The sequence below is a fragment of the Macrobrachium rosenbergii genome, chromosome 13 (assembly GCF_040412425.1).
Source record: "Macrobrachium rosenbergii isolate ZJJX-2024 chromosome 13, ASM4041242v1, whole genome shotgun sequence".
Classification (NCBI taxonomy): domain Eukaryota; kingdom Metazoa; phylum Arthropoda; class Malacostraca; order Decapoda; family Palaemonidae; genus Macrobrachium; species Macrobrachium rosenbergii.
The window spans coordinates 45,715,217-45,729,428 of NC_089753.1; the positions used below are offsets into that span (position 1 = coordinate 45,715,217).

A 14,212-nucleotide genomic window follows, 5' to 3' on the forward strand; every position below is an offset into this window, starting at 1 on the left:
TTCCTAACATCCTGGACCTTCCCTGTTCCCTCTCCCAACCCCCTGCCCGTCAACCGGTCCCCAGAAACCCTAATCCCCCCAAGACCTGTACTGTAGTTGAAACTCCCTCACTAATACGAAGAGGAAGTTCAACATCTGGAATATTCAGTCGAAGGATTTCGCAAGTTGCATATGCAAAATATCATAGAAATAACTTATGTGCCTCGTATGTGATATTTCATTCTTATTTCTTTGCCCCCGTAGCATCTTAGCAACTGCCTCTGTCATTCTGGTTTGAATGGTTTTCTTGTCTGGGATAATTTGGTGTTGCAACGTTGTCTGTGTAGGCAGAGGTGTTGTTATTTGTACGGGTGGAATTCATTCATAATGAAGCTGCCTGTAGTAAATAGATTGGGCTATTTCTGATAAAAGTTCAATCGGCAGAATACAACATAAACTGCGATATTGCAACGAGATAGTTCAGGCCGAGTACGTTTGCATTGATCCTGACTTTGGTACTACTCCGGGGCCTGCCTGTAAGGTAGGTGAACCCTACGACTACCGCGTGTGCACTAGTGGACGAATTCAGGCCACCAAAGTTCCGTGGCGAATTTGCAACATGTTCGGTGGGCCGCGGCCTGCAAAACAGGAGCAAGCGTGGTGGCCTGGCATCCGCTCTCAGCTCCATCTATTGATAAACATTGTAATCAGGCTCCTCCGTTACGGAGTATCTCGGAGCATCATGGCCTTATCTCGTTTATTTGCCACTGATAAATCCTGAAAACGTTTCGGACGGGTGTGGAGAACAATGCCCATCACACGCAGAAGGTTAGTGCGAAGTGACAGCCGCAGAAACCGTCTAGGAGGCGAGATTTGCTTTGTTCATGTTGAAGTGACTTTGCGGGGAGTCGGGATAGAAGAGGTTATTTATCCTTGAATTCCACCTGACTTTTGAAATGACAGTAATTATGGTGGGACCCGTCAATTTGTGTAGGAGAGACCGTCCGTGATGGGTGTTAGGGGCGTGGGCTGAAGTGAGGAGAAGGATGTTTTGGTGGAGCTACAGTTATTGGGGAAGAAGCAGGACTTGTGCCTCCTCCGAGTTATTGATTGTTGAGAGGAGGAGGGGGGGGAGGGGAGGGGTTGTCTTTAGCCGTGAGTCTCCCTCCCCCTACTCCCTACACCATCCATCCACCGCTAAACCATCATCATCATTATTTGCATCCCACACATTCAATCTCTATCCCATTAGTTCTATCAATCAATCGGCCCCTTCCTCCTCCTCCAGCGCCGTGAGTGATGGAGGATTGCTTGGTCGAGGCCTTTTGTGCCCCGTTGCTGTTTGCATGCATGGGTGGTCATGTCTGCCCTCATTTGCATATATGAAACAAGACACTTCTCTTTTACCCACAGATAATTCAATTTGAAATTGGCCATTCCTTTGTGTGTCATATTTATCCCCGTGAAGGATTCTCGATCGGTCGAAATAGACGTGGTTGTATCCTACCAGTCTGGGTCTCTTCACCAGGTATCGTAGAAGCTGTAGGATTTTTTTTTAAGTGTTGGGGCAGTCTGTTAATCCCGGCTGTGAAGGTTATGAAGTGAAATAGCTGTAGTTAAAGGGATTTGCAGCTTTTTTTGACTGGATAGTGGTATTTATTGTCAAGTGGTTACAAGGTTTTAGGCTACCAGTGAGTAATTTGCAACAAAATTCAGGTATGGAGAATGCTATTCTACTCTGTCTCATAACCAGTGATAGTTGTAGAATTTTTTCAGTTTTGCAAGTTGTGATAGGAAGACTCCGTAGGCTAGATTGCTTCTAGGCTAGTAACATTTTAAGATTGTTGTATTTCCAGGCTTTAAATTGCTTTCATTAGCCAGGTTAGCCAAAGCAAGCTTCATTTTGCTTAGCCTTCAAAGCTAGCATAGTATATTGCCAATTTTATGGTATATGTCCTACATGAAATTGACATTTCTTAAGAAGAACTTAGCCTAGGATAGGTTTTGCTGTTTAGCCCATGTGTATGACAGTTACATAACCGATTACCATTTTGTTTTGATTTCGTTAAGCCTGTAGAAGATTCAGATGTAGTATGGATGCCTTAGGTATTTCACAGTGACCTAATGCATTTTGCTGAGAATTGCATTGTTTAAACAACTTATATAAAATTTCTGCATCTGAACTTGCATAAGTGACAAAAACTGGCTTTAGCCTTTATACTGTGTAAGTTTTTCAGTTGTCCTTTCACATGCATTTGGGAGAAGTGATACTCATAGTAATTTAGGAAGATAGCATTACAAATTAGTATTACTGTAGGCCTATGTGTTTTATATTATTAGTATTAGCTCCAGCCATATTTGGAAAAGGGTGGTACAAGCCCAAGGGTTCCAACAAAGAAAGCAACCTAACATGGGAAAAGAAGTCAACAAGTAAAGAATAAACAATAGAAAATAAACAAGGAAAAAGTTAAGATTAAACAAACTATGAAATGAGCATATGAGACTCGTGTTGCATTTCATGAAGATTCTACTCCAAAGAACAATTTTAGTGCACCTTATAATTAAAATAAAAATCGGAGGTACATAAGTAAGCGTTCGTTTGAAATAAATGTGAGTTGTTGTTAAAGAGTGTTTCTGCAATCATCTCCCTTAAAAGCGGATAGATTCCAGACTCTGTCCATTTGTTGTTATTTCTAGCTTAACGTTTGTACATGATATGCAAGATTGAACATTATGTAGTCAAAATCATTGGACAAAATGCATCATTTAGATATCGAACATTTGCAAACAGAGTATTCAACATTTAAAGAGGGCTGGGGTTCATATTCTCTACTAGTATGACAACTTTGGATTAACCACCATTGAATCTGCATCTCTCTCTATTTATTGTAACGAAGACCGATAAACTGCAACAATTATACAGCTACTCACAGAAGTAGCTGTATAAAAGTTTCTGAATATCTGGTAACAGCTTGAATGAAAGCATAGATTTGTATCATGGGAAAAATACAAATTACTTTGAATTTAGTATATATATGTTAGAACAGTATGACAACTTTGGATTAACCACCATTGAATCTGCATGTCTCTCTAATTATTTATTGTAACGAAGACCGATAAACTGCAACAATTATACAGCTACTCACAGAAGTAGCTGTATAAAAGTTTCTGAATATCTGGTAACAGCTTGAATGAAAGCATAGATTTGTATCATGGGAAAAATACAAATTACTTTGAATTTATAGTATATATATGTTAGAACAGTAATGAACCCGGTATAGATTGGAAACTGGATTGAAATGTTGAGAATATAGTGGCAGTGTGTTGCTGAATCCTATCAGTTTTGATGGTTTGGCAATTGCTTTGTTATAGAAACTTTGCACAGACATGTAAACATCATCATTAATGTTTTGGTCAGATTTACAGGAGTTACGAGAGTTGAATGTGAAATGAGTTCTCTTTTCTGTTGTGCACTTTCTGCCAAATTTCCAACTGAGGACACGTCTACATGTATGCTCTTTTTTATGACGTCGTCTTGGTATTTCTGTATTTCTCAGATTAACTGCTCCTCAGCCAGTTATAGGGAAATTGGAACACGATTGAAAAAAGATCGTTGGTGATGGAGGTGGATCTTGTTATTCATTTATCTTAGGATTTTACTATACAGTGATTGCTGTCTTTGTCAACCAGTAATTACCTTGTTTAAAATCAAAAAGAAAAAGGGGGAAGTAAATCTTGTACTTAAGGATATTTAGTATTTTTACCCATAGTCTCCACAGATTTTGTACTGTGCTGTGAATTACATTTCTGAACCTTGTAGTGTTGTACATGTCTGTCAAGGCATGCCTAGACTTCTTCAGACAAAATAATTAAAAATGGGAGTTGTTTCTACACCTACCGAGGTTAAGAGTAACATTAAAAGGTATCTTGTCTGACTTTCCCTGCAGAAGTCTTGTTTCAGCAAGTTTCATCTTTACCTCCAGTTGTTGCATATTCACATGTGGGATTATTAAGTTTAGCTTCAGTGATTAAAGTCTCCAGGATTTGCTGCCATCGCTGTTCTCACTCCCTGCAACTTTTTTTGCCACAAATTCTTCACTGATAACTGCAGGATTTGTGACTTCGAACAGTAGCCATGGTTTCATTCCCTAAACCACTGTCTCATCCCTGGAAGCTTTCTTCAAGTTGGGGATAACTTGCCACTCTCATGGATGTGAAGATTCTCGTGCTGCCTATCTCCAGTCCCTTTTAGAGTGTAGCTTCATTGAAAGGAACAATCAGTGCCTTCCTGGTTTTTCACTCTAGTAGGCTGTTTCTAAAGTTCCCATGGATCTCTAGGTAAGGGCTTGACCTTGGTTCTTCACCGTCTATTTAGTTGTCCTTATGGGTCTGTCAGATGTGTATGTTTTCTTAGACCATTTGGGCTGTATTTTGGATCACCTTGAGCTGCTCATGTGTGTCTGCAATCCCTTCATGAGGCTTCCCATTCTAGTCGTTGGTGCTTGTTTGGCTTCCCTTGGTTGGTAACCTGACTCACTCTGAAATATAGAATGGCTACCCTGTTAGCTCTTCATGCCCCGCATTCCATGGTCAGGAGATAGTTGCATCCTCTGTAACAAAAGTTCCCTGAGCTTGTTTAGCCCTTGACTGTTATAGCATTTGAATTATCAAAATCAGCCTTTTGTAAAGAATGTTTTCCCCAGCCGGGAGGCGGTGTCAAGCAAAATTAGCCATATTTTTCCTGTGTAAATATGTATCTGTTACTAATTCATTTGAATCTGTTTTCTTTGCACATATGTTAGAATGTTATGTCAATTCTTGTTAACTTACCTTTTATGTTACTTGTATTTTTCCATTATAATTAATACCGAGAGTAATTGACCTCGGGTCACCTGAATCCTGTTGTATTCCTCTGTGTGACATCCGCACGCTGCTTTATAAGCGGCCTGCATTCTGAATAAACTAGCAGTACTCGTTTTCCTGCTCATTATTTTGCACCTCTTATAGGATCAGCCCAGACTTATGCATTAGTTGGTGTTCTATCTGTAGGGCATTGTTGAGAACTGTTCAGTTTCTCTGTCACTGTTAATGCTATGGATTTGTTTATGTTGTGGCCTATCATTGTGGCTTGCCATGTCCTCACCTTGGGTAATGTGTTACACTACTTGTCTCATTCGTCCTCATATTCATTTATCAGACATCTGGGACTGAGGTCATTTTTACCTGAATTCACTGCATTAAGCTTTAGGGAGTGCCCACACTGAAGATCCTTCCACTGCAGATCTTCAAGTGTGGAAGTGCTCCCTTAGGATCTGCTCCTGCAATCTTCTTTCCTTCTTAATGGACCTCTATAAGTGGTAGCTTGTTTCTTGAACTTGTATGCTTTTATGAAGAATGGGTTTGCAATGGTGAAACTAAGTTTTATATAGTGTTATTCATCACAAATTAGTGCCCTCCACTCCATCCATCTCTCTCAGATAAATATTGGCACAGTAAAGTAGGAGCATGGAACTGCATTTGGAACTTTTGCACCACCTGGTTTTGATTGTTCCTAGTGGTGCTTGCTGCTTGTTCTCCATATGCATACTTCATTTGTATCATCTACTTTCCACAGGTTTTTTTTTTTTTTTTTTTTTTTTTTTTTCCAAAATTGCTTGACTGCTGCTGTTTTCTTTCTACAGTATTAATTTTGCAAAAATGTAAATTGCTTGCGTGAACATTAAAGGGTTTTGGTTTGTGCAAGAAAAAATTTGGTGATAGCATTGGTGACAATTTCAGAAGTTGGGAGTGTTATATATATAGGATGATGGTAGTTACTGTAAAACTACAGGTATTCTTGGTTAATTATAGTTTTAAATGTAAAGATATTAGGTGTTCTAATAAGTTATGATTCATATTTATCCTCATGCCAAAGCCTGCTTGCCTTACCAGATTTTTGGTTGGCATCATAGTTTGGGATGCATTATCTGTATTATGCACTAGGAATTAATTGTGTGGGCTTTAATTCAATTGTTACTTTGTTACTTTGTGGGAAAAGTTTATCCTCCTAATATGATTCTAACTAGGTTAAACTAGTAGTTTAACCAGATGTGGAGTTGAAATTTCCTGCTCTAACAAACCTAGCATTTATTCAGTGAAGCCTAAATCTTTTGAAGTTGATAAGTTCTACGAATAGGGAAATAGGAATAAAAAATGCCACTTCTGTGGGTAGGTATACTGATCCTAACATACAGTGTATTCCCGTGGAGGGGTAGTGCCGTCAGTGCACCTCTCATGATGCACTGTAGACATTACTTAAGGTTCTTTGCAGCGCCCCTTCAGCCCCTAGCTGCAACCCCTTTCATTCCCTTTTACTGTACTGTACCTCCATTCATATTCTCTTTCATATTATCCACCCTCTTCTAACAGTTGTTTTTTGGTGCAACTAAGTTATCCTCCTGTTATATCTTGAAAACCTTTTTACCCTCAGTTTCCCTTTCAGCGCTGAATGACCTCATAGGTCCTAGTGCTGGGCCTTTGGCCAGAAATTTATATTCCATGTTATTCCAGCATGAGTGTATTAGACTTCTGGTGACCGTTACATATGGCTGACTAGCATATTTCTGAGATACAATTTGAAAAAGTGAGATGAAAGTAAAATGTCAAATTAGACGTAAAGGTAATTCACAAATAAAAAAGAATAAAGGACAGGATATTCTGAAGTGGGGATAACACCATAAGAATTTATTATAATTAATAATGTAAAAGGTATGCATAAGAGAATTATATGCATTTTGTAGAAAATTCCAACAGTCAGAAACATAAGCAGTTCCTACTTTATGGATTTTTTTATATGTTAAGGTTTACATAATTTTATTCATACAGTACAGACTGCTTATGGTTTTTAAGCACTCGACAATGCATTCTGTGTATGTGAGAATGTGAAAGAGGAGCTGTACTGTATTTTCAGATTGAATATTGTCAGTTCAAATTCATGTTATGATAACCTTATTAATCATTTACTATAATGCTTTATTTCCTTGGATATGTATTTCCCAAGCATCGGGGCATTGGTCTGAAGCTGAGAACTTTGTTTTCAAGTCTACTCACCATCCTTGGAGGGAAGGACCATTGATGCAATGTCTGGCAATACCATGGCTGTGACATACCTCCCCTGGAGGGAGTTAGTGCTGCCAGTGCACCTCATGCGGTGCACTGTTAGAATTGCTTAAGGTTCCTTGCAGCGTCCCTTCAGCCCCTAGCTGCAGTCCCTCTCATTCCTTTTACTGTACCTCCATTTATATTCTTTCTTCTATCTTAAGACGTTCCACCCTCTCTTATTTGTTTCATAGTGCAACTGCGAGTTAATCCTCCTGTTAAACCTTTCATACCTTTTTACTGTCAGTATCCATTTCAGTGCTGAATGACCTCATAGGTCCCAGGGCTTGGCATTTGGCCTGAATTCTATATTCTATGTATTCTGTGACATACCTCGGGCTTAAAGTGGGCACTCATTTTGAGGACATAAGTTGCTTAGTGGTCTGGAACACCATGTTGTGGTTTGTTAGCCCTTAGGGTTATTCCAGGTATTCACAGGAGTGTGGCAGCTCTTTGAACAGTTCATAGGTTATGTTGGAGTGGTCAATCAATAGGCCTCATGGTTTGCCAGGTACCTACAAAGTTTTGGGACACACCCTTGTGTTGAGTTCTTTTGTGCAATCCAAAACTCCTGTGTTGACTACAGGAGTTTAGGGTTGATTTTGGAGGTCTCTGTTATGGCAGTTGCAAGGCCTTGCCAAGCTTTAAACAGCAATCAGTACTAGGGGAAGTGAGCATATTTCATCAATTGAAGTAAGGAGCAGGGTCGTAATCCAGTCACCACCACTGTTCCTGTTTTTTAAATTCATTGCTTTTTTGCAATGTCAGAAGTTATCCCTATCTTCCATTATGTTAACAAGCAAGGGGAAACTATACCTCTCTTCTTTGCCTGGAGATGAAGCAGATGTACTAGTTGGTGGATTATAATGAGGTTAAGCTGTTAGCCAAATATACTCTGATGTCCTGCCATACCAGCTTGGTTGTCAAGGGCTGGAAGGCTTTTTGAGTTATAGGGAAGAAAGGTGATTAGTATATTTGCCACCTGGCTGAACAGAAGGCTCGCAGTGTTCTTGCCTGTCCCAGACTTGTATGTTGTGATGGAGGATTCCTTTCAGCACCCACAAGACCATTTGGACATGTACATCCTCCCCTGTTCAAGCTAACCCTTTGGTAATCAACTATGTGCTGATCACCTCAGTACTTGGAATGGCCCTGGTGGTCCCTTGTTGGCCACAAGGTAATTTGTATCTCAGTGTATTAAACCTTTTAGTGGAACTAACCCCCATGGCAGTGGCGAGGTGCAAGAGGGACTTATCTTGCTGGACTGCATTTGGGATATTGGGTTCCTTCAAGTGTTTGTCATTGCAGTGGTACCAGGAAATCACACACTTCTTTGTCTACCTTTATCAAAATAAGCTCCTCTCTGTCTCTGTGGTAAACTTCTTATGGCTCAGAACTTAACTGGTGTTCTGGCTGAAGGGCATGGACCTCTTATTCTCATTTGAGTCATCCATATTCATGAAAAACTTTGAATAGACTCCCCCATGAAGTCAGGCTTTTGCAGTCTGATGGGACTTGTTCTATGAAGACTTACTCAGGTCCCACAAGTCCCTGAGTAGCTCTAGACAGATATCCTATGTTCAGAACTTTTTTTTTTTTTCATGGCCTTAACATCAGCAAAGTGTACAGAGAAGCTTGATGTTCCAAGTTCAGCACATGGAAGGTTGAGGATCTCACTTTCTTGTTCATTCCTGAATTTGTATTGAAATCTCATCAGTTGTCAGTTCTTGGCATGAGATTTTAGAGCTTCTTGACCGCTTTTCACCATGAATTTGTAGCTTATGATCAAAGTTAGAGCTGTAGAGCCCAGTGAGAGCTTTGCCTTACTGTCTGAGTTTGACGTGGCATCTTGAGCCTGACTGTCGAAGACTGTTCACTGTCACCAGCAGGCACAAGGACAAAGTGTCAAATACTTTCTTGAGGGGTGGGTTTTAGTGCTGCGAGACCACCACCTCTGTACCTCAGGGACATTGTCCCAGGACCTCTGGTGAATGCTCAGCATGTTGTGTAGCTTCCCACGTTCAATTTAGACAGGAAAGTATATAGCCTAAGGTTCATGGGTGGCATGAGGTCAGAATTGTAAGGTCAAATGACTAGTTCTGCTTCTCCTCCCTATAAACTACTCATATTTATAATTATTGTATAAAACCACAATTCTTACACATACTAATACAGTATTGAAATATTGTACTATCATTAAGGTCATAAAATGCCTGCAGAGTAAAACAGGTAGATCAGATATGGCAAAAATTTTGAAAAGTAATCGTAATTAATACATTTCTGACACTGGTAAATGTACCATGTAACGAAATAGCTTGTCCTAATCCTTCAGTTTTTTCCACTTAACATGCAATATACAGTATACCATTACTTTCTTGTTAGCCGAAAATAACAGCAGCTGTTAATCGACTTGGAATTAGTGATTGCATGTTAATAAATAATAAACAGTCAGTTATGGGTACTCAACAGATATGGAGCTACATCTAACGATTAGCAATATGTGATGACTATTTTAGCAAAAAAATGTAATTTACAAAGTTCAAGTCCAGATTTCTGAGTACTCCAAACATTAATGCGAACCGCCATAGTTTACTGTAGATGGACATAAAGCAGTGCATACCTGTACTTTTACATTTTATAGTATGTTCAGACACCTAGGATTTGTCAGAAGCATACTGTAAAGAATTATTGTGTATATATGTCATTGGTAAGCTAATGCCTTCAGTATTGATATAATTCAGAACATTACCTTGAAAGAAAATGGGTGACAGGGTAATATGACACAGTCTCAAGCAAGTTTAATAAACAGAAGAATTAAGTTTTTATTGCAAATGGTAAATACATTATACTTTTCTTTTTCCTTGTATATAATAACTTGAAACATTTTTCAGTTATGAGCAGCACAAATTTTGTTTGCCAGCTTTATACAAAATACATCCAAAACAACTGTCAATATCTGTTTTTTAAATCTCTTGATAAACTAGGCCAACACTTTCAACTGAAGTTAAGATATGCAGTACTTTGCCAATGTACAGGTATTTATATTATGTAATAGCACGGATTATTCCTGAATCATTGGGTATGGATGATAAATTTAGGCCTCAGTCACTAATCAAACAATGCAAAATGTCATGCTTACCGACACAATCGAAAACATATTCACTTACTGACACAAACAAAAGCAATTTTGTATTGCAATTTTTATGTTTAAGTTTTTTGACTGCATTACATTTATACAGTTATTTGCTTGTAGTATTTTCCTATTGTACTGCTGAACCGTAGTTTTAATCATAATCTGACAGTAATTTTAGAATAAAGTCATAACTGGTGAATACGTTGAGTATGATAAAAACATTCCTGAATCATGAATGGAGCCACTTATTTGTAGACGTTTTTCCCTCTTTTGATGTGTGCTGACTGGGAAGTTGCTGCTTCTTGGGGTTTGAGAGCTGCCATTTTCCCTGTACTGTAGTATTCAGGTCCCAAGCATCTTTAGTCTTAGGTCAAAAAGTCCAAGTTACACCTTCTAGTATACTACTCAGACATGATTAAGGTACATTCTAATCATTTACTATGAGCTGTTAAGTCATATAGTTAATCTGGTTGAAGTTACACAGTCAGCAGAGTGGTAATGATCTTTCTATTCTGACGAACAATTCCATGGAGATAGGGTTTCTCATGTCATGTAGTGCTGACTAGGGTTTCTCATGTCATGTAGTGCTGACTAATCATCAACAGATTTTGGCTACTGATTAGATGATAAGTACTGGACCTTGTAGATCTTAATCCTCTCTTTGCTTTTCACTGTGGCTTTTTGTGGCTGCCAAATAACCAGTTCTTTTCTACCCTATTTGGTGTTTACTGAGGTTTTTGTGATCCACTGTTGGTTGACCTACTGTAAAGTATGAACTGTCGATCCAAAATCTCCCTGATGTTTACAGGTTATGAGTATATTGTACATTAAAATGACCTCTGTGGTCCAATGATACCAATTGGATTCAAAAGGAGAAGCATTGGCTCTAAAGCTCAGAAATACTTCAGTATCCTCCTGATTCAGTACTGTATATATTTGTAATCTATAAGGTCATGAACATTAATTTATAAAAATGCTTTTTTGTTAAGAGTTGCTTTGCAAAAGTTTGTAGTGACTTTTCTTTCCAGGTGACTATAGACCATTATCCTGCTGTTTAGGTTGAAGCAGAAAATCAGGCAAGAAATGGTAGTTGTGTATGTCAGGGAAGCATAAAGTTGTTTCAGTGTTCCAGTTGATTTTACATAGTTGTAGAACCAGCTGAGGAGGGAAATCTTGCACACTTCATCAACAGAGAACTTTTCCATGTGTAAAGAAAAAGTCAGTTCCTGATTCCAAATATGAATGTAAATGGATAATAAAATTTAGAAAAATGCAATGCCCAACACAATAAAAAAAGCATAGGGCATGGTATAATACTTTTAAAATAACATTCAAGCTTGTTTTCGATTGCTCTGTAGTTCTTACAATGTAGTAAAGGAAACATAACGCCTGTTACCAGTGATTGTTGCTGTGTGGTACCTCAGTAAAGTAAGGGCATTGACCCTGGGAAGATTTGCATAAACACATTCTCAAGGTCACAGGCATGAGAGGTTGGTGGAAGGTGAACAAACAGATTTTTTAGATGTCTAGATCATGGTTATCGTTGCTCAGGAAAGTTAATACTTTCCAACAGCTTGTTTCATTTTGATACTTTATGTGTATGCTTGAGGGAAAATGTTTCTGTAGAAGTTTGGTATGCACTATGAAAATGGTTTCACGATTTAACCCGCTTCTCAGTGTTTGCTGATGGCAGGGCATGTAGTGATTTAGGGGAATACAGCATATGCTACAGGGATTTGTTTTCCTCACCCAAGTAGTTCTGGTGACAAATAGTAAACTCTACACTAAAGCATTCTTGGCAGAAAAAAAAAGTAGATGCTACAACTCACTTTGTCATTCCAGTTGACCTAGTATCTAGTTTGGTAATTTAGGCTTGTGTTTAATAGTGCTGTGAATGGTATAGAATATTGAAGTTATTTAGGTACTGGATCATGTATTTATACATGGTAAGTAGATACAATACTCTCTTAGCAACTCGTGTTATAAAATGCATACATTACAAGAAAGTCATGATTTACTTAAGAGTATTGGTAGCATTTGCAGAGGTATACACTTTACATGCAGCAAAGCCTGTGACAAGCTGTCATAGGTTAGGCATAGCAGACATTTTTTAAATTTGGCAATTTGTGTGGGCTGCGAATCTAACCTGGCAGATGAAAAGAGTTTATTGAATGACTAAACTGTATGCTTATTAATGGATTGTATTTGTCTTAGACTAGAAGTTATCATATAGGAATATTTTTTAATTATATGAAGAATATGGTTATTCTATTCAGTTTGATTCACATGCAGTAATAAAAAATAGCCTGGTTATTCAACATTGACTTATGATAGTGATATCCAGACCATTTTTCTCTTAACATTACAGAAGTTTAGTTTTGCAAGGTTTGGGCTCTGAAGTGGTCTTTTCTAAGCAAATAAAGGAACACTTTGTTTAAAAAATTGTATGCTTGAATTATAAATTATCAAAATGAAATTAAATACTGCATTATATACTTCTGTAAATATTTATGGAAGTTGAATTCATATATGGGTTGATTCTTAAATGTGGAAAATGTACTCAGGTTTTATTTAAATTTACTGTATTTGTTCTTAGATATTGCAATGCCTTTTAAACTTAAGGAATAAAAGAGCAGTGGGAGGTTTTAAAGGCTGAGCCTAGCATCATATTTGCTCCGTGATTTCATTATTTTTGTCTTTTTCAGAATGATGGCCTGATTGACTGACTGGAGAGTACGGTGACGTGAATCTCATACCAGTGAATGATCTGCGATTGAGAATACTCAAAGATAAAACCAAAGCTAAAGAATCCTGTCTTCAGTAAGCCAGCAACTAATGAGTTCTTGGATATTCTCAAAGGATGATACTCTGATAATAAAAAGACAGGTTTAGAATATGATAATTAGTAGTACACTATATTGCTGGAAACAGGCAAAATGTTGAAGTAAGTTTTTGCAAGAGTTTAGACAGTTTCATTAGAACATTCGTGATGTATGCCAGGTGTAAAAGAAAATGAACTCAATGCACAACAGTTTTGGTGGGTCCGGAGGGTATCCAGGGCCGTACCCTGGCTATGTGCCTCCCCCAGCTGCCCTCCCATATTACAATGGGTATCCAGGAGACCTGAGTCAAGTATCCAGCCCTTACTATGGCAAACCAACAGCTGTCCCTCCAGGGTATTCTTCAGGCATGGGAAGCTACTCTGCACCACCAATCAACAACAGTTCAATGTACTACCAGCAGTATGGCTTGGGTTATCAGTATGGCTATACTAAATATGGCTTGGGGTCAGGGCTTGGTTCCAATCTTGGATATTCATCAGAACTTGCTGGGGCATCTGGTATCACACCACCCTCCCTGGGTGGGTTACAAGCCCCTACAACTGATTTAGGATTGACAGGTTCCATGTTTTCAAAGGGTAAATTCAGTGGTAATCAAGGTAGTCCTTCTCCGTTAACCTCTGGTATAGGAGTTGGCCATGGGAGCTCATCATCATTGTTGTCTCCTGTTACTTCAACTCCACCGTCCCCTGGCCCTCACAACCTCCCTAGTGGTCTGACAGCTACTGGAGCAACTCCAAGTCCACCTGTAGATATGATAGAGTCAAAGAAGGATCTAGATAAAATGCGGCGATGTCAGGTATGTGGTCAAGTCTTTCGACTAATGAGCGAATGCCTTGCCCACATGAAGTCTGTTCATGCAGTCCATGAAGCGCCTATAAGTATGTACAGTTTGCAGCATGGTGCTGGAGGTCATCTCACCCAGAGTCTTACATCTACAGCCTCATCAGTCCCATCAGCTCTTACATCCAACTTGGGTCCTCCCAATAACACTAGGGCAGGTGGCGTTGGTGCTCCTGATAGCCCTCTCATGGCTCTTGAACGTATGGGTTGGGGAGAGAAACAAGGTTTGCTTCCTTCTTTGCATGCATCACCATCTCCACTCACACCTGCATACACCCCA

At 38.9% G+C, this 14,212-nt stretch overlaps 1 protein-coding gene across 1 annotated transcript in view; it reads left to right on the forward strand.

The window, feature by feature from the left end:
* Positions 1 to 626: 626 nt before the first annotated feature.
* The window catches only part of LOC136845266 (uncharacterized), a 59,143-nt gene continuing 45,557 nt past the window's right edge, over positions 627 to 14,212 (forward strand). Inside the window, 2 exon segments of the mRNA XM_067115410.1 lie at positions 627 to 807; positions 12,955 to 14,212. The exon segment at positions 12,955 to 14,212 is cut by the window's right edge and continues 1,740 nt beyond it. Coding sequence (XP_066971511.1) covers positions 13,262 to 14,212 — 951 coding nt within the window. The 5' untranslated portion in view covers positions 627 to 807; positions 12,955 to 13,261.